The sequence below is a fragment of the Crocuta crocuta genome, unplaced genomic scaffold (assembly GCF_008692635.1).
Source record: "Crocuta crocuta isolate KB4526 unplaced genomic scaffold, BGI_CrCroc_1.0 scaffold131, whole genome shotgun sequence".
In the NCBI taxonomy this organism is placed as follows: domain Eukaryota; kingdom Metazoa; phylum Chordata; class Mammalia; order Carnivora; family Hyaenidae; genus Crocuta; species Crocuta crocuta.
In genome coordinates this window covers 13,880,193-13,905,238 of record NW_027528977.1, presented here as the reverse complement: position 1 = coordinate 13,905,238, position 25,046 = coordinate 13,880,193, and the positions used below count along the sequence as shown (strand labels likewise).

Here is a 25,046-nt window from a genome sequence, read left to right as displayed (position 1 = left end):
TTACTACAGAATTTTATTTGTTATCCATTTTTAATCATTAGCTAGACTGAAAGGTTCTTTAGAGTAAGAATGGCACATCTGGGCCCTGGATTCTCATTCTTTCATCATTCATGCAACATTTACTGAGATGCTACTTTATTCCATATACTGACTGTGCTAGGTGCCAGGGATTAAAAGAACAGGAAGCACACTGCTTTCAAGGGAGCTACCACTCCCGGCACACAGGTATCTAGGCACAGAGTATGTGGAACCGGATGGACTCGAAAGGTGTTCATCTGGTTAAGTGATCCACACACTAACCTTGGAAGGAAGTTCTTATCACTTTCCTTTTACAAACAAGGGAAGAGTTTAATTTCCTGAGGCCACAAAACTACATAACCAGACTAGATGGAAATTATACCCAGTTCTTCCTGACACTGAGTCCATGCTTCTCCACTTAAATATGCAGTGTCTGTAAAGAAGTATAGTCCTAGCTATTGAGGCAGTGAACACAAAACATAGGATCGGTAACAATCCCAGATAAAATATGAGTGCCGAATGAGTGATTAAAACTCTAAGTGCTGTAGGGCACTTACAGGAGATAAACAGTACTGTGGCCTCAGACCAGTGGGCAAAGTTTAATGAGAAAGTGGGTTGGGTCATGCCCAGGGCACTAGAAGACCTAAGCTTTGGTAGTAGACATGAGGCATTTTTAGGATCAAAGAGCATAATGTTTCTACTAAGAACAACCCAAGCGTCCACTCCGAATCCTTGAAATTAGGGGACTTTGGGGACTAAAATAATTGGTTACACCTGAGTTCAGGGTATAGCCTGAAAGATTATCTCTGAGTAGTTAATTATCTGAGTAGCTAAAAGTTTAATTAGTTGCTCTGCTGAAGAAAGGTGATAAATCTCATCTTCATTGACAATATGCACTTAATTACTAGCTCTGCTGACATGTGAAAACTGAATTTCCTCTTCTGCTGCAGGCAGTGTGCTTCTTAAGCTCTGAAATGTTCACATTTACTGAATGTTATGTGCCAGGTACTGTGCTTTCACAACACTATGCGATGTAACTTAAATATTTTATAGCTAACTTAATCATCCCAACTCTTAAGCCGAAATTACTGTCCTCCTTTTACAGAAAAAGAAATGGAAGGTTGGAGATAGTGATACACATATACCTAAAAAGGAAAATGTTTCATCATTTGTGGCCTTAGCACAGGAGCCTGGAAATATAATCCCTGGCCTCAAAGAGCTCCTATGTATGGCCTTGGGAGAGGGCAGGATCGCGTATTTCTAACACCCACGCGAAAGCGAGGAGGTGCCATGGAGATGCCAGGAGTGAGGAAACGCTCATGTGCCCGTCTACTACCAAGTCAGAGCTTCTTAGCCAGCAGCAGCATCTCCAGTAAGTTTGTGAAATGTCAGAAATAAAGAACATTCCAAAACCGAATAATAATAATAATAATAGTAATAGTAATAACAGTAATAATAATAATAATAATTCACCCCACCTCTGCTACTGCTACCAACGTAGATCAACAGATCTGAGTATATAAATGACTTTTAGAAAAGGGGTCCCGAAAAAAGGCTTAAACTGAACTCAATGCTTAGAATCATTTAGAGAACAAACATATTTTTAGACAGTGACTGAGCCACCTCAGCATGCTAAGTATACCAGGAAAAAGCTGACTTGGGAGAAAGATGTACTGGTAACAAGTCTTCCTCATGGCCAGTGACTCTTGGCAGTGGTTACCGACAGTCAGGTCACAGCCTGCAGGGAGGGGCCCAGAGAGCTGCTGCAGAATGCAGGAGTCCACATACAGCCAAGCGTTACCAAGCTGAATACGTAACATGCCTTACATATTAATATCAGGTGTCATTTTTAAAATTCGTATAACTGCTTTTAGTTATAAAACATAAACATTTGCTTTAAAATATCAGTAAAGCAGGTTTTGTTACCTTATATATTTCAATGCAAGGGAAAAGTATTTACTATCACAAGGGAGACTGGAAAAAAATATAACGTAAAAAAAGAAAGTAGAAGAATCTTCAGGGGAGGTGGCTCAGTAGGTTGAGCGTCCGACTTCGGCTCAGGTCAGGTCCTGATCTCGCGGTTCACGGGTTCAAGCCCCACGTCAGGCACTGTGCTGACAACTCAGAGCCTGGGGCCTGTTTTGGATTCTGTGTCTGCCTCTCTCCCTGGCCCTCCCCCACGCATGCTGTGTTTCTGTCTCAATAATAACAAACATTAAAATATATATATTAAAAAATTTTTTAAAAGAATCTTCATGCCAAATGGAATTTCCTATATGCTCTCCCTCTAGTGGAAATGGTTTCTAGAATGGGCTGACTTGATTACAATCTCTTACTAGACCTAAAAACCTAAAAATACAGCAGAGAGGACCAGAGAGGAGGCAGGATGAGGCGGCAGTCAGCCTGGGGTGCACCCATGCCCTGCGATGTCTGCACAGAGAGCACGGCCTGACATGACAGCCCGGCCCATACCCTCTGTCTCTGGCGCTCACACCAGAAATGGAGGCCAGGACCTCTCCGAAGCTCTGCCAGATAACAGGCTCTTGTTCTAAGTTGAATGGAAGTTACGGAATAGGAAATGGCTTAGCTTCTCAAGCTTCAGAAAAGAGCCTAATTTTCCTAAAATACATTTCTGAATTTTAAAAGAAAAGGTCTGCCAGGTCATTCCTGATGGGTCATTTTAGGAAGCTCCCACTTATGGCTGTGTTAAAAAAAAAAAAAAAAAAAAAAAGATTAAGTTCCTGAATCACTAAATAAGTGGTTTGTTTCCAACTGCCAGGAAAGGGACACTAACCCAGATCAGGGAGCAGATGGTTTTGCTGCACACCGATCTCATGTGACTCCTGACACTCTACTCTTCTCAATCCCCTGGGCCACCCAGAAAAGAAAGCAGCACATCCTGCTGACTAGGCCTGCCCAAAATACTACCTACCACCATATTCGACAACCTCAACTCTTACTAGAATGCTTATAAGCCAGGTCTCTAAAAAAATAAATAAAAAATAAAATACTAGACCCTTAAAAATGGAAGGCAGCCCACTGTGGTGCAGAAAATACCTAGGTCAGTGAGCAAGCTTTGGCAAATGAGTTGGGACTGTTTGAGCTGCAGTTTCCTCCTCTGTAAAAATGGGGAAAAGAAGATCTACTTCCTCAGAACTCTCATAAGGGTCAAACGAGATCACGCACGTAAAGTGCTCATCACAGTGCCTACAAATGGTAGCAGTGATGCTCTTCCTCATTTGTGGAGAGCACAGACCAAAAGGAGCAGGCTGTGACCAACAAAATCTTCTCACCAAGATGTCAGGAATGGCTGGCTCGGTCTGGGCTGGTAGTTAATGCTGCTAGCCCTGAGCCCTCCCTAACCATTCCTGGGAAGGGGCTGAACCTTCCAGTGCATTTCGGCTATGAGCTCCAGCCACAGGGATCCAGGGCATACACAGGTGCACCTCTTTAATTATGCAGATACCTGCCATTTCACTTAGACATCATGTGGTGTGGCTACTGTAGAGGAATATTTCGTGTTTTTGAGAACTTGTAAAATCCCCTTACCCTGTGCAAATTTTAAAAATACTGGGAAAGTAGCCATGATACACAGAGTATACAGCGGCATTTAAATTGGCAATAGAGTGAAAACAGATGTCTGAGTATGGAGGAATAACATTATTTTTAGAAGCCTAAACACAACTGGGTGGGTGGGCAAGTTTCAGCATTTTCTGGTCAGGACAATATTAATATCAAGTTTGCAAACCACAAAAAAGCTTCCCACTTTCCCTGAATAAAATGTGGTTTATTAAAAGGTGCGATACAACACACCATCATTTTACCAGTAGTCTGTTCCAAGGAGAGTGCTTCAAAGGCTTTAATCCAGTGAATACAAAGAGGGAAAGGGCACATTACATGGAAGAGTTTACACTACTCCGATGGCAACAGAGAAAAATCCAAGTTCAGGACACAGAATTCTGGTTGAGTAAGTCTATTGTAACAACTCCCACCTCTCTGCTGAGAGACACTTGGGGGCATCGCAGACCAAAATGAGCATGAGCTTTGGACTAAGACTGTTTCGATCATTTCAGGGTTAAATTAAATCACTGCAGCAAAGTACCTAATAGTAAGCTTACCATTAACAGGGAGCAGAACAACTGAGACTCTAGATAGTAGAGGAAATACGGCTGCTTCTCTGAGGAATGTGCCTCAGGTTTTCCAGGAATTCCTTTTCAACCCAGAGGTACTCTAACCCCCCTCTCTCTGTGTGGCAAGAACACCCATGAGAAATGAACCTTTGCAGAAAGTTAAGAATTCTTATTTATTCTCCCCAGACTTCATTTCTCATATCTTCATTTCCTCAATAATGGAAGTTGGCCACACCAAGCTAGGTTTTCTTTTCTTTCTTTTTTTTTTTTCCCTTAAAAATTAGCCAATTTATGATGGGTCAATGTAGAAGGGCAAGGTCATCTGCACATCAGAGTCAAATCTACGAAGAGACAGATGACACAACGCTGTCAAAGTAGAGCAAGAAAAGGAAGAGAAGAAGGTGTTATGTGCTGGCAACTTGGCAAAGTCCACAGGAACCACACGGAGACTCTGCAGCTATAGGGGCAACTGGGCAGGGGGCACAAACACCCACTTGATGTTTAGGCTGTAACTTATCTTTTGGCAATGTGCTTATTACAATTATAACCCTTTAAAATAGTACCTTTACCATAACTAGACTAAAACGAGGCCCATTAGTCTTATCTTAACTCATACCCTTTTTTCAACAGTCAAGGATGCTGAGTACTCACACAACTGGGGAGAGATGAGATCACCTTGAAAAGTCCATAAGCATGTTCCATCATACCTCTTTCTCCTTCACTCCCTAAATTTTGCACTTTGAAAACAACAAACAACACACTAAGCCTAAAGCTAAACAGACCTCCATTCAATTCCCATCTCTTCTCTTATCTCACTTTCCCTGTATTACAGAAGGGGATAATATGTACTTGTTGTAAGAATTAAATGCAATAATCTCTGTAAGTCAGACAACATAGTTTATGGTTTACTGCAAGGGCTCAAAAGAGGGTACCCATAATTATGACATGCTGCTATGAGGGTTTCATACCAGCCATATGGTCAAGAACCAATTCCTTGAGTCTCCATTTGCTTGATCCATAGATCACTGACACAACTCTCTACATGTGTGTTCACTCTGGACAGAATGAAACATACTCCCAAAACAGAGGTAAAGGACTCTATTTTGATGAGGTACCAGTGATCTAGAGTATAAAAAAGTTGTATTAAGTGCAGAAGAATAGTAGGTTGATCACAGACTCTATTAGTAACTGTGGGATCTGGGGCGAGCTATTTAACCTTGTTGAGTCTCCATTTCCTTAGCTCTGAATAAGGACATGGCCTGTCTTTCAGGTATTGTTCAGAGTGTTAAATGGAAAAGCGTATTATAAAATGCTTAACAAAGTATCTAGCACAAGTAAACAGTCTTGTATGTGTGATACATTTTTTTTTTATTATTGCTACTATTAGTGAATATACCAAAGTATAAAACATCATCCCTTACTTACACTAAGAGATCTAGCCCACAAAAATCTGGAGGAGACGCTTGTGGCCAACCAGTGGGTTTTCCCAGACCACACTTTTAGAACCACTGGGTAGACCACCATGATGTAGAGGTTTTGTATCAAATAGGGTTTTCCCCCATAGCTATAGTTCCCTCACATCTGCCTCCTCCACTAACTTTAAAGTATTATTTTCGCCTGAGGAAATGGTCATGGTAGGTGGTGTCACATACTATCATGGCACAGAATACTAAGTTCATACTACTGATTATAACAGTACTCATGAGGGTTAAATCATCTATGTCACCAAAATCTTCAACCTGATCAAAGTTCTCCCAGAGTTCCTGTTTATTAATATTGACTTTAAACATCATCCTTCTCATAACAAAGGATTTGCTGAAATTACTGAAGGAAATCTGGAGTTGAAAAAAGAAGCAAAAAGTAATACAGTTTCTAATACGTAAGCACAAGCAGTATCTTCGTACAACTATCTTAGGGTAAGAGACAGCTCTTCTCCCCGTGAAACACACACACACACACACACACACACACACACTTACTTAAGATTCAAGTTAACAGTGTCTCGGCTCCTAACAGTGTAGGAGAAATTTATTCTAAGTTTTGAACTATCAGTGGATCAATTAATTCCTAAACTTTATGATTTGTCAGGCAGAGGTTTTAAATTGTTTAGCCCTCCCTAAAAGACTGCTTTACCGCTCACTTTAGGGAGTAGATATTCAAAATGGGGTTTGTGTTTTAAATATGATATTCTAGTCACGCTGAAATTTACCATTAACCTAATTATTCCATCTGTTCACATTTGCCTTAAAAGGGAAGGGGGGGCTCCCAAAAAAGCACATGTTTCTCCATTAATGAATTTTGGCACAATAACTTTATGTCTATCACCTGGGGGAGAGGATTACTTCACATTTGGGAAACTGAGTATAACTTTATGGGTGATACAGCACTGCCTAGCAGAGGCTAAACTTTTCGCCAAGGAGGAAATAGTGAAGTAACCAAGACCTGCCAAGAACACATGTGAAAGAGTTAATGAGAAATGCCTGTGCATGTCTTTCCTGGTTCAAGGAAAAGGGCTAAATAATAAAACTGAACTAATTAGAACACATGAATAATATCAAACATCTCCAATGTTTCTCATCAAGTTTACGGAGTTTTACTGGTCTGGTGAAGTTACACTCAAATCCAAAATGGTCCAGGAGCATAATTTGCTCTATAAAACCCATTTAACTATTGCTTAGAATCATATTTGAGTCATTTTTATGAAAAAAAATATGGGAAATCTACAGAGGAAACTGAGACTATACCTTCCCCAATTCTCTAGAGATGGCTCAAAAATGTAAAACTGCTAACCTGAAAAACTGTGCCTTGGATTTTGGAAAATTTATCAAATTAGAATAAAAGGCTGACTTTGGATTAAGGTTTTAATTAACTGGCAACTTTGTAGAAGCACTTCATGTTTTAGAAAAGTGTCAGTTTTTACAAAAAGGCATTATCTACCCTGAAGAATGGCTGCAAATTACACTGATTGTGACACATTTGCTTCAAGAGTTCAACTTTAAAAAAATCCTACTAGCTCCATGTTTTTAGATCAACAAAACAGTCTAAGGGAACATAAAAAGTTGAGAACAAGACACAAAGAGCCCATAAAACAGATAAATCATAAAGTTACCTCTATATCCTGGATAATCTTTGGGTATAATGACCTATAAAATGAATTGGGAGGGCCATCTGTAGGTCTGTTCTTAAACAGGTACTGATCCCTGGCAAATAAAAACAAACAGATGTTATGGTTTTGCACATAAAAGGGTGAATTTTATTTAAACATGGTGCTGACAAAGATCTTGTATCTTTCAAGTCTTTTGACTTGCACTGAACTTAACAGTTCAATAGTAGGATTTCTGACTGTTAAATTTACATATTAGACACAAATGTACTTTAATTTCCAGATCTCTAACATAATCCTGGCCTTTTATTTTCTGAATACCCAACACATATTAATCCAGCCTTTCATTCTATAATTTAGTAGAAAATGCTAATGTAGCTTTGTGAAAAACCTTACTGGGTACGCATCAAACTTCCTCCCATAAAGAAAATACAGCCCTATTCCTCACTCACACCATAACCTGCACAAGCCGTAACTCGCTTTCTGTGCTAAGCGGGCCAGGTTAGGGACACGTAGAAAGCTATAAAGCTGTGTGTAGGTTAATGGGATGACTAAAAAATCCTGCCCGCCTTGCCTCCTATATCTTCACTCAAAGCAATGACAAAAAACAAAATGTTATTGTTTGACTTTCTCATATTTTTTTTTCTTATCTATCTTCTGGTAATGGTATCATCACCTAAGAAAAATGTGAAAGGAAAACCAAAACTTACACTCATAGATTTGAAAAGCCAAATCACTCCTTCAAACTATATAATACCTCCTAGCAGTTAATACTTGTAAAGGAAATATGCATTGCAGAAGGAATTACTCTTAACAGCTTTAACTCTGCCCCCTCGCCCCCCACCACTCGTGACCACTCCTCTTTCCCACTTTAAAATAGGCCAACACATTTGGCAAGTCTGACTCCTTTTTTGAATAACCAAACTAACCCTACATCCAAGAAACTTTTTTCAGGGGAACAAGCAACCCAAGAACTTACCACCCTCTTCTTTCTGAAAGTCCCTTCCATAGAGGGTCAGTGCGCACCATTCTTTCAATCAGCTTCTTCCAAAGCATTCCTTCTGAGATCACTCGCTGCCATTCTTTACATACCAGCTCTGCTGCACACAGAGACCTGGCATCCAGGTAAGAAAGAATGTTTTCTGCTATGTGATCTAAGCCTTGCTCTACAAAATAGAAAAGGCAGTGAAGGTATGGGAAGGGAGATGGAAATGTACCAGTCACCATTTCTATAAAGCTAAGAGGAATAAAGAAGTCCTGAACCACATAACATATTTGAGTAATATCAAAAGTTCTGCAGATATACAAGTGCATGAGTACATAAACACATACACTTCTCTTTGGTTCTGAGTTTTTAAGAAAAAACAATTGATGGTGGGGCACCTGGCTGGTTCTATCGGTAGAACGTGCAACTCTTGATTTGCGGGTTGTGAATTCAAGCTCAGAATGCGTGCAGGGCTTTAAAAATTTTTTTATTATTTTTTTTATGTTTACTTATTTTTGAGAGAGAGAGAGAGAGAGAGGGAGGAAGGGGCAGAGAGGGAGACAGAATCCAAAGCAGGTTTCAGGCTCTGAGCTGTCAGCACAGAGCCTGATGTAGGGCTCACACACACAAACCATGATTGTGACCTGAGCTGAAGTCAGATGCCCAACTGACTGAGCCACCCAGATGCTCCAAAAATTTAAAAAAAATTTTTTTTTGATGGCAACAGATTCTGTGTATAAAAGCAGATCCTGGACAGGTGTATTTGTCAGATATATTATGAAAAAAAGACTTATTTGCATTTTCTTTTATATAGCTCTTAGAAGACTACTACAGTTTGATTCCTCAACATTTTAAGGAGGAGGCACAGAAAGGTAAAATTTGATTTCTCAAATTTTAAGGAGGAGGCAGAGACAGGTAAAGTCCTCAAGGTTTCACAACTACAGAATAGTAAAGCCAAGATTGGAACTCCGATCCCTTGCTCCTAAGTTTGTGTTCTTTCCCCTCTGACTTACCATCTCTCATAACAAATCATCCACTTTCATATATGACCTCTGTGAACTCCTTGGAGCCAAGGAGACAAAGAAGGAGAAACACTGACCCATCTTTAAAAGCCTATGAAAAGTTAAATGACAATCCAAGAGTTAAAGTCAGGTCTCCTCAAATGTATTTTTGCCAATCATTTCTTCATCTCCTTCTTATGGAGGTAGACTCTTCAAAAGCAAGAACCCCCGTCTATAAATTCTTGAATTTTACGAGGTTTATCCCACACAATGCAAGCGTCCTCCGAAGACCACCAAGATTCAGAGTCTGCCTGACACCGCCACCTAGTAAGGATATCACCACTGTCGTCATTGCCATCTGTAAGCTCCCATCCTGTGGTTCTAGGCAAGTCTTCTGTAGCTACAAAACATAAGGCTCACACACAACCCCCCTAGACCTACTGTAGTGGTGGGAAACTAAACAAAGAGGCAGAAAATTTCAATTTCAAGTCCAGGCTCACCATGTAGCAGTTCTCTGACATGAAGCAAATATTGAAACATAATCCTGAAACATCACTGCTCCTTGGTCTTTTACCATTATAAAATGGTAATTACCAGCAACCACTATCCTTTCTCATACTACCAGTAAGAATCAAATGGAAGAACTTTATAAAAAGATTTTAAAGACAACAAAACACCATACAAGGTTAATATTTGCTTTCTTTTTCAAGATAAACAGAAGCCATATAGTAGCATTAACTTTAGAGGATGTAAGTCTTTAAACTTTAGAGCTCAGTTTTCCTCATCTGTGTAAGATGGGGATAATAATCTGTATTCTGAAAATATCAAAATGAGATGATGCATTAAAAAGCTTTACAAACTAAGGTTTTCTTCCGCTCTAAGAATGACACCTTGAATTCTTTCTTGATTGTGGTTTACAGGCTTTTCATATTCTAATTCTCCTCCTCTGGACTAGATCTAATACCCAGGCTCTGATCCAATCATAAAGACTACATACACGGAGACCACTATGTTTTCTGATGCATGGCATTCATCACAGTTAATGGAGTCAAAGATTCTGCTGCCTTTATCTAGTAGTCCTATCATCGTAGATGGTACCATCCTAAGATGGTACTAAGTTAAAATAAATTTCTAGGTCTGTTCTCCAAAAAGATCTATTAAAGCAATTCCCTCAGGGTACCTGGGTGGCTCAGTCAGTTATGTGTCTGGAACTCCTGATTTCGGCTCAGGTCATGCATTATCTCTCGGTTCGTAGGATCAGGCCCTTCATTGGGCTTGGTGCTGATAGCGTGGAGCCTGCCTGGTATTCTCCCTCATTCTCCCTTTGCCACACCTCTGCTTGCAAGCATGCTCTCTCTCCCTTAAAATAAATAAATAAACTTACAAAAGAAAATCCCCCTAATTCTACATTTGTATAGCTAATGGAGAGGTGAAGAGCAGCTTCGTGCAGAAGTTTACAGTTATCCTTACTATAATTCACCTTTGAAGCTTAATCTGACCCTTCCATGTCAGCATCTAGAATTCTGACTCTGTCATGCAGAAGAGTAGGTATTCCACACCAAATCTGCATAAGGGGGAAATGGAGTAAGTCTGTATCCCAAGTTCTTGGCAAACATGGTAAATGGGTCAGAACCAAGGACAGCACCCATGATTCTAGATCTATATTTCCAACAAGGCTACTGTGGACCCATTCATTAAACACTCACACAGCCCCTGGCTCTGTAGCCATCCGGATGCACTACTGTCCAGCCCTCATGGCTCTATTCAGTGCTCGGATATTTGGAGAAACTCCGCTCCCCATAAAGACCCTATCACCTTTACCTTTCCATCATTCTTCTGACCTACGAATCTGATAACCTTACCTCCCCCTCCCCAAATCAGGTGAATTTGGTGTGGTTACTCTTTGTATTCCCTTGCTGGTGCTTACTACATAAAGAAGGTACTGTATTTTTTGTTTACAAGTTGGCAGGGAGCTGTTTTGTGTCCCTTTTTTTTTTTTTTTAAACATATATAACCCAAGTTCATTACAGGAAAATTATAAAATGCTTAGAAGCAAAAAATTTCTAATCCCTGAATCCTCTCAGAAATAATGGTTCCTAGCATTCTGTATACATCCTTATAGGTTTACACAACCCTACACAGTCTTTTCAGCTGCAAATTAATTAACTTTGATAATCCATTTTAAAAGTCTGCTACAGTAGAACACTGAATTTACTAGCCAATAAATATCCCCCAAATACACCCAACCCCAGGTCTCTAGCTCCTCACACCAGGAAGTCTCCTCATCAGTCATCTCAGAGTACTTTCCATGCAGAGCTACCAAACACAGTTCTGCAAGCTGCCAAGGGCACAATCGTACCCGGTAGATCTGCCTATGGTTTTCTAATGTTTATCTGAGATAGAGAGACAGAGACAGAGACAGAGACTTAAGCAGGCTCCATACTGTCAGAGCAGAACCCAACAAAGGGCTGGAATCCATAAACTCTGAGACCTGACAAGAGCCGAAATAGAGTCAGACACTTAAAACTGACTGAGCTACCCAGGTGCCCCTCTGCCTATGGTTTTTAATTGCTTCTCAACATCCCACAATTCTGAAAATCACAACTTCATGTTCTGTCACCATCCTGGCACACAGTGTCTTTAGGTCTACTTGTCTATAGGAGCTATATGTTTCCTTTTTGTGTGTCTCCATGATCATGTGCTCCTTTCTTCCATTTGCTTGTAAAATTAGGGAAATCCATGGATAATCATAGGGTACTTGTACCTATCCACTGCTGGGACTGACAAACTTACTAACAAGAACTTCAGATTTCAGGATCTCTCTGCCCTCTATAATTGTATTTTCTTTTAGTGCCTCTAATCACAGGCTAATAGATATAGCTCTTCTCTGAATTTTTCTAATTCTGGGTACTTATCTATCATCTAGTTTCTACACATCCTATGAGAACAAAGTCACCTTTCAAGGTCTACCTTACTTATCATCAACCAAATCCTAATTGGTTATAAACATATCCCTAACAAATTCCCCTTGTGAGTCCCTCGCTCTGAGTGATGAAACACATAGTGAGATAAGAATGCATCAGATGGCTGCTTTCTCACTGCAACTCAGTGCAGCCTCCTCAATGACTGCAACACCCCCATCATCTATATCTGAGCTGCGAAAGTGGTATCCAAATCCTCTACCTGGTTGGGTGGTCTAGGAGCTGGTTCTCAGAAGCCTGTGTAGGTGTAGTTGAATCACTTAGGGCAAGTGATTTTTAAGATAAACAGGGGCACTTTGGGTGGCTCAGTCAGTAGGGCATCTGACTCTTGGTTTCAGCTCAGGTCCTCAAGTCATGATCTCATGGTTCGTGGGATCGATCCCCAAGTAGGAATCTGTGCTGACAGCATGGAGCCTACTTAGGATTTTCTCTTTCCCCTTCTTGCGGCTCCTCCCCCATTCATGAGCGCACGCTCTCAAAAAAAAAAGAAAGAAAAGAAAAGAAAAAAGGAAGGAAAGAAAGAAAGAAAGAAAAAGAAAGAAAGAAAGAAAGAAAGAAAGAAAGAAAGAAAGAAAGAAAGAAAGAAAACCTATAACAAAAATTAAACAAAAACAACACCAACAAAAACAGATTCCCTGGACATTTTTCTGGTCTACTGAATCAGCATCTTTACATGGTGAGGACCAGGAATCTATTTTTAGGAAGTGCCACCAGATAATTCTGATACTGGGAACTATTGCCTTATAGTAATTATACCCTTTTTAATCTAGCTCACCATTAGACTATCACTGAGTTTCTGTATAAGGAAATCTCTAACACATATTTCCTCCTCTTTCAAATGCTATCACTCCAATCCAGCAATATCTCCATGATACCTAGGAGACTGACTTCTCTTGCATAATATTTTAAATTCACACCATCATTCCAGGAGGCAATATGTTTTAGTCTCCTAGAAAATGCACTGGCTGTAGAGTCAAATAACCTGGGTTGAAGCAAATCAGTTTTTCTTTTTGGATCTCAGTCTCCCATAAAATAGGAATGATATTAAACACCTGACGTGGATGATCCGTTATAATGTGCACAATAACCGTCCGACAACAGTTATTCTCAATATCCTCATTTTATAGAGAAGGAACTTCCTAGCCTTGCTGGAAGGCTCACAGGAGGATATTAAGGAGCCAGATACAGAGCAGGTACTTGCTAAGGGTCAATCTCTGCTTCCCTTCCCTCATCTCCAAACCCCTTAACCGATACCACTGATCAAAGAAACTAAGCAAGGTCGCTCTTCTTTGTTATTTTCTGCAAAGCAAATGTTGAATACCTCCTCTAGCAAAGCACTATAGCCCATTCTAACATCTTGGTGTTAAGTTGCACATTCCCTTTAAATGTTTGCATAACAGGAATCCCACACCCTCTACTTGAACGCCTTAGAATAGTACCCCCAGGGGCCAATCAGACCGTACAGCTTCCTCGTTTGAAGCCTATTCAGGACAAAGAAGTTGCTGAAGAAGGTGCTCTCTCTGCTCTAGAAAGTGCTTTGAGGCGTTAAAACTGAGCATTTTCTTAAGTANACAAATTATGGTTTCAGAAAATGAGGCCAGAACGTGGCACACACAATGCTGAAGAAGTGCTTCTGTTGCTGATTATAGGCACCAGATGAAGGTCTGGAAAAATTTCAATACTAAATTAAAACAATTAAAAGGCACAAATTTCCAAGCTCAATATGTAAATAACACTATATCAAAATGAAACTCAAATGTATAATGTCACTTCAATGCCCTTGACTACAGCCAGTTTTAACACAGCTGCTTAGATCATACAATTACAGAAACTTTTATTATTTTAGAAACACATTTCAAAGAGCAGCTGCAAAGAAACTTCTTTCCCCACCCGCTCCTGCTGTTCCTTCCTAGTCACAGATCTAGTTGTAAAATCTGAACTCAGCAACATTTTGGAGGAAAAAACAATGCAACTGCTGTCAATGGATGCCTTTAACTTGGCATATGACCTAAGGATTCAGACAGAAATGAAGTGAAATGCCACTCAAAGTTCAACATTTTGTTGTCCCAGCAAAATGGTGCGTCTCCCTCTCTAATGTCAGGATGATCAATTCAGAAATTAGCAGGTGAATAATTAAAACTTCCCGGCAACAAATCTTAACTACCTCTGGAGAAGCAGGTGTTTCCTGTCTCTCCAGGCTTTTTTTTTTTCTTTTTTCTTTCTTTTTTTTTTTTTTAAAGCTACCACCCTCACAATACCCGTCAGCAGTCAGGCATATTACTTCTATTGTCTTTAATCTTCACAATACCCCATGAAATATTATGATTATTCCCATACAGATAAGGAAACTGAGGCTCCAAAAAGGGCTCATGTAACTATCAAGTGCAGGGACTGGAATTCAAATTTAGGGGCTGTCTAAATCCAACGCCCACCCTCTTTCCACTCTGTCATGCTGGTCTCTGGCCCTATATCCAGCCTAAAGCCTTCGCTGTGCTCTGGCTCTTCCACATCTCCCAAGACCTTTGATCCCGTCTGTCACATTTACAGTCCGTAACGGTTTATCACCCTTACTTGAGGATAAGACAAATGAATAAACCATGGCCAGGAAGCTAAGTGTTTCAAAATTCTTAATTGCTTAGATACCTCACCAAAAGCATCGCCAATGCTTATCATCCTCTTTGAAGTATAATCTGCCTCTACTTCAAATGGTATAAATTTTCCCTTTAACAACAGTTCTTACAAACCACAAACTTAGCCTGCAGAAATTGACATTGCAGACTAAACATTTACCATGATTTTTAGAAAAGCATATCATAATTATCACTTTTTCCACTGAACCAAAAGGAGCCAGAGACCACAAACATTTTCCATTTTCCCTATACTGACAGGTATGATATTCACAGTAAGCATTAAAAAGCGAGAACTACAGACAATTTTTATAGAATTAATGGTTTTCCCCAATCAAAAGAAGTCTTAAGTTAACAATCGCAAGAGAGCAAAACTTCAAACTCAAGATCATCTGAGGTAAAAGTCAAACACCAAACTAGAATAGTGATTAGTAGGTTGCTCCATACATTATTAAATTGAAGTATGAACATGCACATGGACCAGCTTCTCCCCTAATAATCCTAAGGCAGGGTCTGCGTTAAGAACTAATGCCAGGTTTAATCCAAGTCTACGAGACACGAACACAATCAACTTGGCCAGCTTGTCGCCAGCTATTAGATTCATATGTATGATATATACTGACATATGTATATATGTTCAGATCAAATCCTGTTAAAACAAATAGCGTTTTAACAAAAATATTTCCATGTTTCAGCCAATGGTCCATTCATTTCATGTAATATTCAATACCACAAAATTCCACTTTAACAGAGATATGGACAATGCCTTAAAATTCACTGTAATGAAAACTGAATTGTATGCAATTATACTAACCATATTTATATACATAACACATGTTCATCTGTTCTGTCTCTTCTCCAAGATTGTACACTCCCCAAGAAAAGGAGAGGTCTCTGAACTACACTCTGCAAATCAAGAGAACTTCAACAGTGCCACCTCGTGGATAGTCTGTAAATAGAAGGTGAGTTTTCTGGCCCTCTAAAATGTTTGAGAAGCAAATAATGGGCAAAAATAAAATAAAACCAAAACAGCAGAAAGCAAGCAAACAAACAGACAAAAAAACAGATTTGCTTGAGAAAACTGCAGGCATAGTTTCATTTAGTTAAAAGCACTTATGAGGAACAAGTACAATCATCGAATCTAACTGTTCAATCTTTCCTAGATGTGAGATGCAACCTGAATCCACAGGAAGGCCTGGGTGCTGGAGGTTCACAGTTCTGGCACCACACACACCAAAGAGACTGCACCACAGATCGATCAATCACCTTACTTAAACTCACCTAGAATTCTCTCCCCTGAAGCCCTCACCCTCCTTCCCTCTGATACAATTAAACGCATCTCTGTTTCCTCCTCTCACCCTCTCATAAATAACTGGGTTGTAAACATATATTCTATACTTACGGCCAGGAAGAATTTTCCAGAGTAATCCTAATTATAATGATTTCAGCCTTTGCACTAACTTTTTTTTTTTTAATGTTTTTTATTTATTTCTGAGAGAGAGAGAGACAGTGTGAGCAGGGGAGGGTCAGAGAGGGAGACACAGAATCTGAAGATAGGCTCCAGGCTCTGAGCTAGCTGTAAGCACAGAGCCTCACGCGGGGCTCGAACCCATGAACAGTGAGATTATGACCTAAGCTGAAGCCAGACGCTCAACTGACTGAGCCACCCAGGCGCCCCTAATTTTGAACCAGCCCCCACCATCACCCACACAGTCACCACAATAACCAAGATGTATGATGATCTTGGTCATTTCATGAAATTTCTCTGATCCTTGGCTTCCTGGTCTATAGAATGAGAAAGAGGATTAAGTGATGGCTAAGACTCTTTTTAGCAATTAAATACTATACAGTTCTAGAAAGAGGAGGTTCTTATTTTCTTTTCTAGAAATACTAATGAATGAAATGGAGCAAACAGTGCTACATTTCAGCTTAAAATAAACCAGAAGAGTCAAAATTTCCTAAGTGAACTCTCAAATAACCTTACACTCCCACTGTAGAAAGTAAACTAACACATTTTGGAAGAAAGATTACAAATTAGATTCGAAATTAGAAATTCAAAATTGGCCTGTCAATTTGCCTGAGATCTGAAAACAGCTCCTATCTGCCATGGAAATACTTTGAACATGGTGCCCCAAGGCACTGTAAATCACAGACAAGCTAAGGAAGGAGCTCCTCTTTGAAGAGCTATCCTGAAGCTCTGATGGGTTAGGACTAGTGGCAATGGCACTTTTATCCTGGCTACTTCTAGGTCTACCCTGGCACGGCAGCTATAACCCCTAGACCACAATGCCCATGTTAGAAGAAAACATTCCGGCCAACATTCTCTTCAGAAGTGAAATCTATCTTACCAAGCCAAATTTAAAATTAAACTTAAAATAATTAAGAGGAGGAGGAGGAGAAGAAATAAAGAGAGAAAAGAATTAATGAATGATCAAAAATCAAAGTGGGAATAAAACAGGCAGAGCACAGAGGCTTTTTAGAGCAGTGAAACTATTCAACGATACACTAATGGCAGATACATGTCATTATACCTTTGCCCAAACCCACAGAATATACACCAAGAGTGACCCCTACTGAGTATGGACTGTGGGGGATAATGATGTGTCCATGTAGGCCCACGTGTCATAGAAGAAATGAGCCACTCTGGATGCGATGTTAACAGTGGGGAGACTGGACGGGATGGTGAAAGTGGGGTGGGGTGGGGATATGCAGACTCGATGAATTCTCTGTATTTTCCATTCAATTTTGTTGTCAACCTAAAACTACTCTAAAAAAAAAAAATAGTCTCTCTCTCTCTCTTTAATCAAAGTAAACTTAACCAGAGGAGTATGGGGGTGAGGGGAAGAGGGAGAGAGAGAAAAAGAGAGGTGGTGAGGGAGAAGATCCAGAAATAAGTTTTTCAAAAAGACATGCCATCAGTTTTTCCAATACATTGTTACCATTCCCTACCCTAAACATCATTTCAAGTACAAATGAACATCCTAAACTTTGGGACACTGCTTAAACATAAACACTGAAGGAGAAATTATCTCATATTTTAAAAAACTGAATTATAAAAGCAAAATACAGATTATACATAGACTACAGCAAAACCAATGGCATAGGGATGCCTGAGTGACTCAATCAGTTGAGCATCCAACTCTTGATTTCAGCTCAGGTCTTGATCTCACAGTTCGTGATATCAAGCTCTGCACTGGACTCTGTGTCAACAGTACAGAGCCTGTTTGGGCTTCTCTTTCCCCTCTCCTGTCCCTCCCCCGACCTCAAAATAAATAAATAAATAAACATTTTAAAAAACAGCATAGCATTAGCTCATTAAACTAAATTAAACAATGGTATGACCAACGATCAACACCGTTAATCACAGAAACTGCCTACATTTCCTACACACACCCTAAATTACAACTCCTTTTCTAATGCCATAATAAAATATAGTATGGATCCCAAAGAAACTCACATTGTAATCACACTGTACTCATTCATTCATTTCACAAACATCTACTGAGTTCTGCCTAGGCCCTTGGGCTGGACATTCTTCTACTGCTCAAGTTTTTTAAAAGGCAAGTACAGTTACCTGGTAAAGCGGTAATAAAGTCCCGCTGCAACATGGGCTTCAGGTAAGAGTTAATATGTCCATGCTGATAATGACACATTCGTGAAATAAGGTGTTCCACAAATTCCACTTGATCTGATTCAGACCACTGGTCAAAATATTTAATACACAAGTCTTTTTCTTTTTGATAGTTTCCTTCTGATGGCCTCTTTCTGGAGACGATCACAGATGATGTTCCATTACTTATCTATTTTAGAAAAATAAACAAAAAAAAATAATTAGTTTGACAAGTAAAAGAAATCTCATTAGTATTTTACTGGAAATACTTCTCACCCTGGGTATTTAATCTTAAAATACCAGTTATACCCTAAAGCCAAACTCATTTCTTTATTAATTCATTCATGAAGTAATTTAATATGTATTCAGGGCCTGGGCCCTCAAATTAAGTCTCTAGAGTAAATGGCAAATTTACAGCTATTTATAAAGCTATAAGGTGTCTCAAGTCATCATTCTCCAATGATTACTTCCAAAACCATGTGGTTATGAGATAACTCATGTCAGAGACGACTGTCTTAGAATACTTGCTCCACTTGGCAAAGTGGCAACTGATTGACTATTAATAGTCTGTTTGACTTCTTCAAAGATCAAGGTCAATGCTATATTCATCTAGCCAATGGTTCTCACACCTGTGTGTGCATCAGAGTAACAAGAGGGCTTCTTAACAGACAGATTGCCCAGCTCCACCACAGATATCCTCATGCTATTGGTCTGGAGTAGAGCCAGAGAATTTGCATTTCTAACGAGTTCCCAGGTGGTGCTGATGCTGATGGTCCAGAGAATGCAGAAACCACACGTTGAAACCCACTAGTCTATCTAATGAAGAAACCTGAAGGCAATTCAATCTAAAAATTGAACCAATCTCCGAACTGTTTCCAGAGCTACTAGACTGCTAGCAACATACAGTTTCGACTTTCACTCCCTTTGTCTGATCACCTGCTCTAAAAGAGACCCAAAGTAAACTACATATGCCTGAGAAGATTCTCTTCCTATACAGAAGGCTGGCCGATGGTATCCCAGACTCCTGTACTAACTATGCATTTCTCACCAAAGCTGCATGGTCCTTGCATTAAACCAGCATTTTTTTTTTTTTAAATAAAAGCTATATACACTTGATCTGACAACAGCATCAAAATTTTTTTTAAAAAAATGGAATCCCTAGACTGAAGCCACAACTGCCACTGGTGTTACGAGGCTCAGTATCATCCCTGTTTAAAACCAAAATTACTTCAATGCTTTTGTCACACATTTGCCAAGCTATCTACCAATCACCCTTCTGGGAGTCCCTTCACGTGTAACACGAGAAAGAACAGCCTGGAAGAGAATTTTGAAAACTGAAGAGTTACTTTACAAACATGCATTAACTCCATTAGGAGCTTATCTCAGAAGTTTTACACAGAAAGAACCAAAAGCTTCATTATCACTATGTCCCCTAATTTAAAATGGACTGAATCTACCCCAGAAAGAAGACATCCTTCATAAATAACCACAGGAGTCTGGCTTCCCTTATTAAGATCTTATATATCATACCTCTCTGAAGCAAGCTTTTATGTCCACATTTAAAGGTACATAGCGAGAAGGCATTCACCTCCCATCCCGTTTATCTTACCACCTCCTTCTCTAGGAGTGTTTTTCCCCCCTGTAATTTGGCTGAAGGAGAGCTCACTGACACTGGGTACCACCAGAGGGCAGCATTGAACAGAAATTTATGATGCTGCTGGTAGTTAAGACCTCTATCTGACAGAACCCAAATATCAACGTTCAAATCAGAAGTGAAAATTCTTCACTGTGGGGAGTATCAGCTAGTCTAAGGAGCATCTCTGCTACTTTTAAGTATAAGGATGTTCACTATAATGTTATAACAGAAAAATTAGAACCAACGCCCAACTATAGGCAACTGGTTAAAGCAAATAACAATGCATCTACACAGGGTACTATAATGAAGCCATTAAAATTAGGTTTACATAGTAAGATCTTAATAACAAGAGAACTTGTTTATGAACCAATATTAAGGAACAAAAGGCAAGAGGCAGAATTTTATACAGCATTACAATCACGGTTATTTGTGTAAAGGGGAACACACAAGATGGAATATAAGGATTTATTTAAAAACCAGCCATATGTCCTTCCTCTTTTCTTTCTACATTTTATTCATTATAACTTGCCAAAATAATTGCTTTCCTAACACCTAACAGGTTAAATATGGGTAACACCTTGCATTTATGTATTGCTTTATAATTTACAAGATACTTTCACATCCATTATCTCATTTGATAAGCAAAAGGGTTATTTCATTTACAGAAGTGTTCCTAAACATCTAACTTCCGTCGAACACTGGTATACCATTAACTAGTTAACTAAAAGACAGAACTTATGAAAGGAAAACTGAAAGCCTAAGTGTTAAGAACCAGTGTGAAGGGAAAACTCCATAGTCGATGAAGAGAACCCCAGCGGGAAATACCGAACACGAAGGAGGAACAGATGTCAGGCTGCACGCAGCTCCCCCCCGACAGGGCGGCGAGTGCCCCGTTCTGCAGCACAGTTCCCATTCCTACTTCTAGCCACCTGCTGAGCCCGGAAAGATTTTCCTGGCATTGTTTGGCTTTGCTTATTTCATCTTAAATTTGTTGGGCGCACTTTATTTATTCTTGCTACTCATCTACTCCTCTCATTTCAAATCAAATGAATGCAGAGAATATTTTTTAACATTATTCTCTTCACCTTTAGGCTTGTTTGCCTTTAGTGTCTTTATGAAGGGCAAAGTTATTTGTACCATAGTGGTTGATGGAAATATCAAATCATCAAGCTTTACATACCATCCCTCCCCACAGCTAGGCCAAAAAACTCCTGGGGGATTTGGGAGGAAAACTGGCAGACTCAACAGAGCCACGAAAGAAGAATGGAAAGGGTAAACTAACAAGGAATGGGAGAGAAGGGTGAGGGTAGGGAGACAAAATCACTAGCGCACACACACAGGTATAGCATGGTGCTATTCTGGTGACAAAGGACACCACCACTGACCATCTTTGGCTTAGACTGTGGTAATAAACTGAATATTTTAAGCTACAGACACTTCAGAATCTTTGTAGCAACTCCAAAATTGTTTACTATTAGTAATGACACTTCCCCAAGGAACAGAAGATAAATTAGGGTGAATTCCAAAACTAGCAAAACTGCACAAAAGAAAACAAAAACGCTTGCTTGGCTCTCGTTTTCATTGAGGACATGAGCTGAGGGAGCATCTTATCTATAGTAAGTCAACTGCTCTTATCTGTGCGTCGTCATTCCTACCTGCCAAAGAGTATTTTTCTTTGGGGACTCATCTTCATTTTGATCCTCCATAACTGAAGTGTTCTAAGGGGGGAAAAACAGGTTATTTGAATTATACCGAGTTTTGCAAATCCTACACCAAAATATAATTTTGAAAACCCAAAGTAGAATGTACCAACACCAACCCAAAAACTATTTGGCTTGTGACTAACAGATGTCATTTTGGGTCAAAAGGATTGTGCTCATCTTTCATAAATCAATACAGTTAGTTGCTGGACAAAAGCAAGCACAAAATCTTTCTTTACGAAGGCTGGGCGTACTTAGAAAACAGGCTAAATTATGGGACTGGGGCTGAGAGACTCTACCTCAATCATCACTGTTATTCTTCTAACTTGTAGCAAGAAGCCCCAGAGACCCACAAAGTTCTTGATGATTGCACAAAATATTTACTAGAATGTCTGCTTTTCAGTAGTCCATCCCAACCATCACCAGCAAGTAGTACTGACAAAGCTCTGGAAGTCCCCCTTGATTTTCTCTTTCCTTCCTTGATAACCTTGTTTTTCTAGACTGGCTTTGCCATCTCCCTTAGCGAGCACCAATGGTGGGTGCCTCAACTTCTTCCCTGAAGAGGAGGATGCCGGTAGCCAGTAACAATCTGCCTTGCCTTGGGAATGCATTAGCTTTTGATTTTTGTGTTTACCACACAAAGAGGCACTGTGTAATTATTCTTTCTGGTGACCTAGTCGCTCAATAGATGCCCATTAACTGGAGATTATACATGATTGGATTTTCCCTTTTGAAGTTCCTACCTAATGGCTAAATGGAAACTTAATGAGAAGGGGAAGTGGGAGAATTGTGCTCTGAAAGGAATAACAATTCAAGAACCTCTAAGATTCTTTCCCAAACCTAAAGTTCTAAGACTGAGGTACAAAATTTAAACCATAACTCTCCACAGTACTATTCAAAAGAATCCTATAGATCTGTTTAAGTTATCGGCATTCACAAGGTTCTGTTTATTGCCTTTAGGGATAAACTATCTCTCAAAGCTTCCCTATTTTTCCTTTATTTTCTTTAAGTCGTAAAATGTTTGGACCCATACAGCATTTCCCAATGTGGGTAATAACAGAAGAATCACTACTAAACATTAGTGCTTTGCAGGTCACATAGCTGGCTCTGATGTACTCTATGGAGTACAAAAGTCAACGGCTTTGAAACCAGGGAGCAATTGCATTTGCAAGGTGGTCACTTATTCACTGTGTATGTGTGTGTGTAATCTTGAGTAAGCGGTTTTACCCTTGGACAAACAGAAAACAAAGAGAGGGTACTGTGGGATTGAGACTCCTGAGCACAGTGCTCGGTGTGCAACTGGTACTCAAAAAATCTATTCACGCCCAGCTTTGAAGATGCTTCTTTCCCTTAAGCATTATCCTCTCACACTTTTGAACCTCAGGCTTTGACAGAATGACTCCAGATGGCTGCCTATGGAGAAAATCCACTGGCTCCCTCAATAAAATCTTACAAGCCCCACAGTGCCAAGGTCTGCAATGGGGGAGAAGGGCAGAAGGGCAGGATTCCCCATATGTGAAAGCTAACCATGAGCTACAGAGGAAGACATTGTGCCCGAGGGCCTAAAACAGGTCTAGAGTAGAGTCAGCAATAAATGATCCTGAATGGGAAGAAGAGGATGGAGAAGAGAAAAACAAAAGTAGTATTTCTCACTCCGTGTAACTTTCCTTTTACTGCTCTCTTGAAGGACTTAAGATTCATAAAGCCGGCAGGGGAGTGAATAAAGTGGAAACAGTGACTTAATACATCTCCTGTGTCCAACTGGTAGTTACAAAGCCATCTTTGCAAGGTCACAATGAGTGACAAGAAGAAAGCATGGCTGGAAACATGAAGGGTTAAGCGTACAAAGTGGAAGAAAAATGGCAAGCCACTGCCCCCATCTTCAGGCACCCGAGGAAATGTATGAGGAATGCACATATGTAGGGTTTTAAACTAAAAACTTTTGGGCCACCTGGGTGGCTCAGTCACTTAAGAGTCTGATTTCGGCTCAGGTCACGATCTCATGGTTTGTGGGTCAAAGCCCCACATTGGGCTCTGTGCTGACAGCTAAAAGCCTGGAGCCTATTTCAGATTCTGTGTTTCCCTCTTTGTCTGCCCCTCACCCACACACCCAGTCTCTCTCTGTCCCTCAAAAATAAATAAAACGTTAAAAAATTTTAAACTAAAAACTTCTGTTATATAGGAGTCTGAACCCACCAGAGCTCTTCTAACCTAAGCTACCTACTTTCCTCACTCGGGGATGAAATAAAAAAGTCAGAAGTCCCTGCAGACTACAAAAGAAACAACTGTCTTTACAGTTTCATTTAATTCTTCCTTTCACTCATTCCAAAACAAAGGAATGGTGTTTATTTATACAGCCAAGAAACAAACAACCCCTCTGATAAAAATAGCAACTATTCTCTTAAGCTTGATAAAAGTGGATAAAAAGATACAACTTAAAATTGTACTCAGGGGTACATGGGTGGCTCAGTCGGTTAAGTGTCCGACTTCAGCTCAGGTCATGATCTCAGAGTTCGTGGGTTCGAGCCCCACATCGGGCTCTGTGCTGACAGCTAGCTCAGAGCCTGGACCCTGCTTCAGATGCTGTGTCTCCCTCTCTCTGACCCTCCCCTGCTCACGATGTCTCTCTCTCTCTCTCAGAAATAAAACATTAAAAAAATTTTTTTTAATAAATAAAATTGTACTTAATAAAGCCATGGAGTGGTTAGAACAGCTCCCTTATCATACATATCTTTCAACTTCTCTTATAAAGACTTCAGGAGAAGATGCCAAAGGGAAAATGCTATGCTGAAGCTACACTGATTGGAGGATCATTTCCCAAGAGTCTTCCAGGTGACACAGAAAAGCGGGTTCCGGGGTCTAATAAAATCTGACAAATGCTATATGCTGCACAAGCACTTGCTCTCTCCCTCTCCACACCCGAGTTTAAAAAATACTTCATTAAGGGGCGCCTGGGTGGCTTAGTTGGTTAAGCGTCCGACTTTCATTTAGGTCATGATCTCGCGGTTCATGGGTTCGAGCTCCGCGTCGGGCTTCGTGCTGACTGCCAGCTCGGAGCCTGGAGCCTGTTTCAGTCTGTGACTCCCTCTCTCTCTGGCCCTCCCCTGCTCACGCTGTCTCTCTCTCTCTCTCCTAGAAATAAATAAAACATTTAAAAAAAAATAAAAAAAAATACTTCATTAAGATACTAAAGGTTCAGAGAGGTCTCATAAAAATTAACAGGTTAAGATAGTTTAACCTAGCTTTCCCAAGTTT

General features: G+C 40.0%; 1 protein-coding gene across 4 annotated transcripts in view; it reads right to left on the bottom strand.

Moving 5' to 3' along the window:
- FBXW11 (F-box and WD repeat domain containing 11) overlaps positions 1-25,046 on the bottom strand; it is a 120,512-nt gene that overhangs the window by 22,377 nt on the left and 73,089 nt on the right. For 2 of the 4 annotated variants that reach the window (XM_077757327.1, XM_077757326.1), the window contains 4 exons: positions 21,747-21,809; positions 18,420-18,645; positions 8,231-8,417; positions 7,258-7,348 (listed from right to left, as the gene is read on the bottom strand). In XM_077757327.1, the coding sequence (XP_077613453.1) occupies positions 7,258-7,348; positions 8,231-8,417; positions 18,420-18,645; positions 21,747-21,797 (555 nt within the window). In that variant the 5' untranslated portion in view covers positions 21,798-21,809. The remainder of the gene's footprint in view (positions 1-7,257; positions 7,349-8,230; positions 8,418-18,419; positions 18,646-21,746; positions 21,810-25,046) is intronic. The other 2 variants (XM_077757329.1, XM_077757328.1) reach the window with 1 other exon arrangement.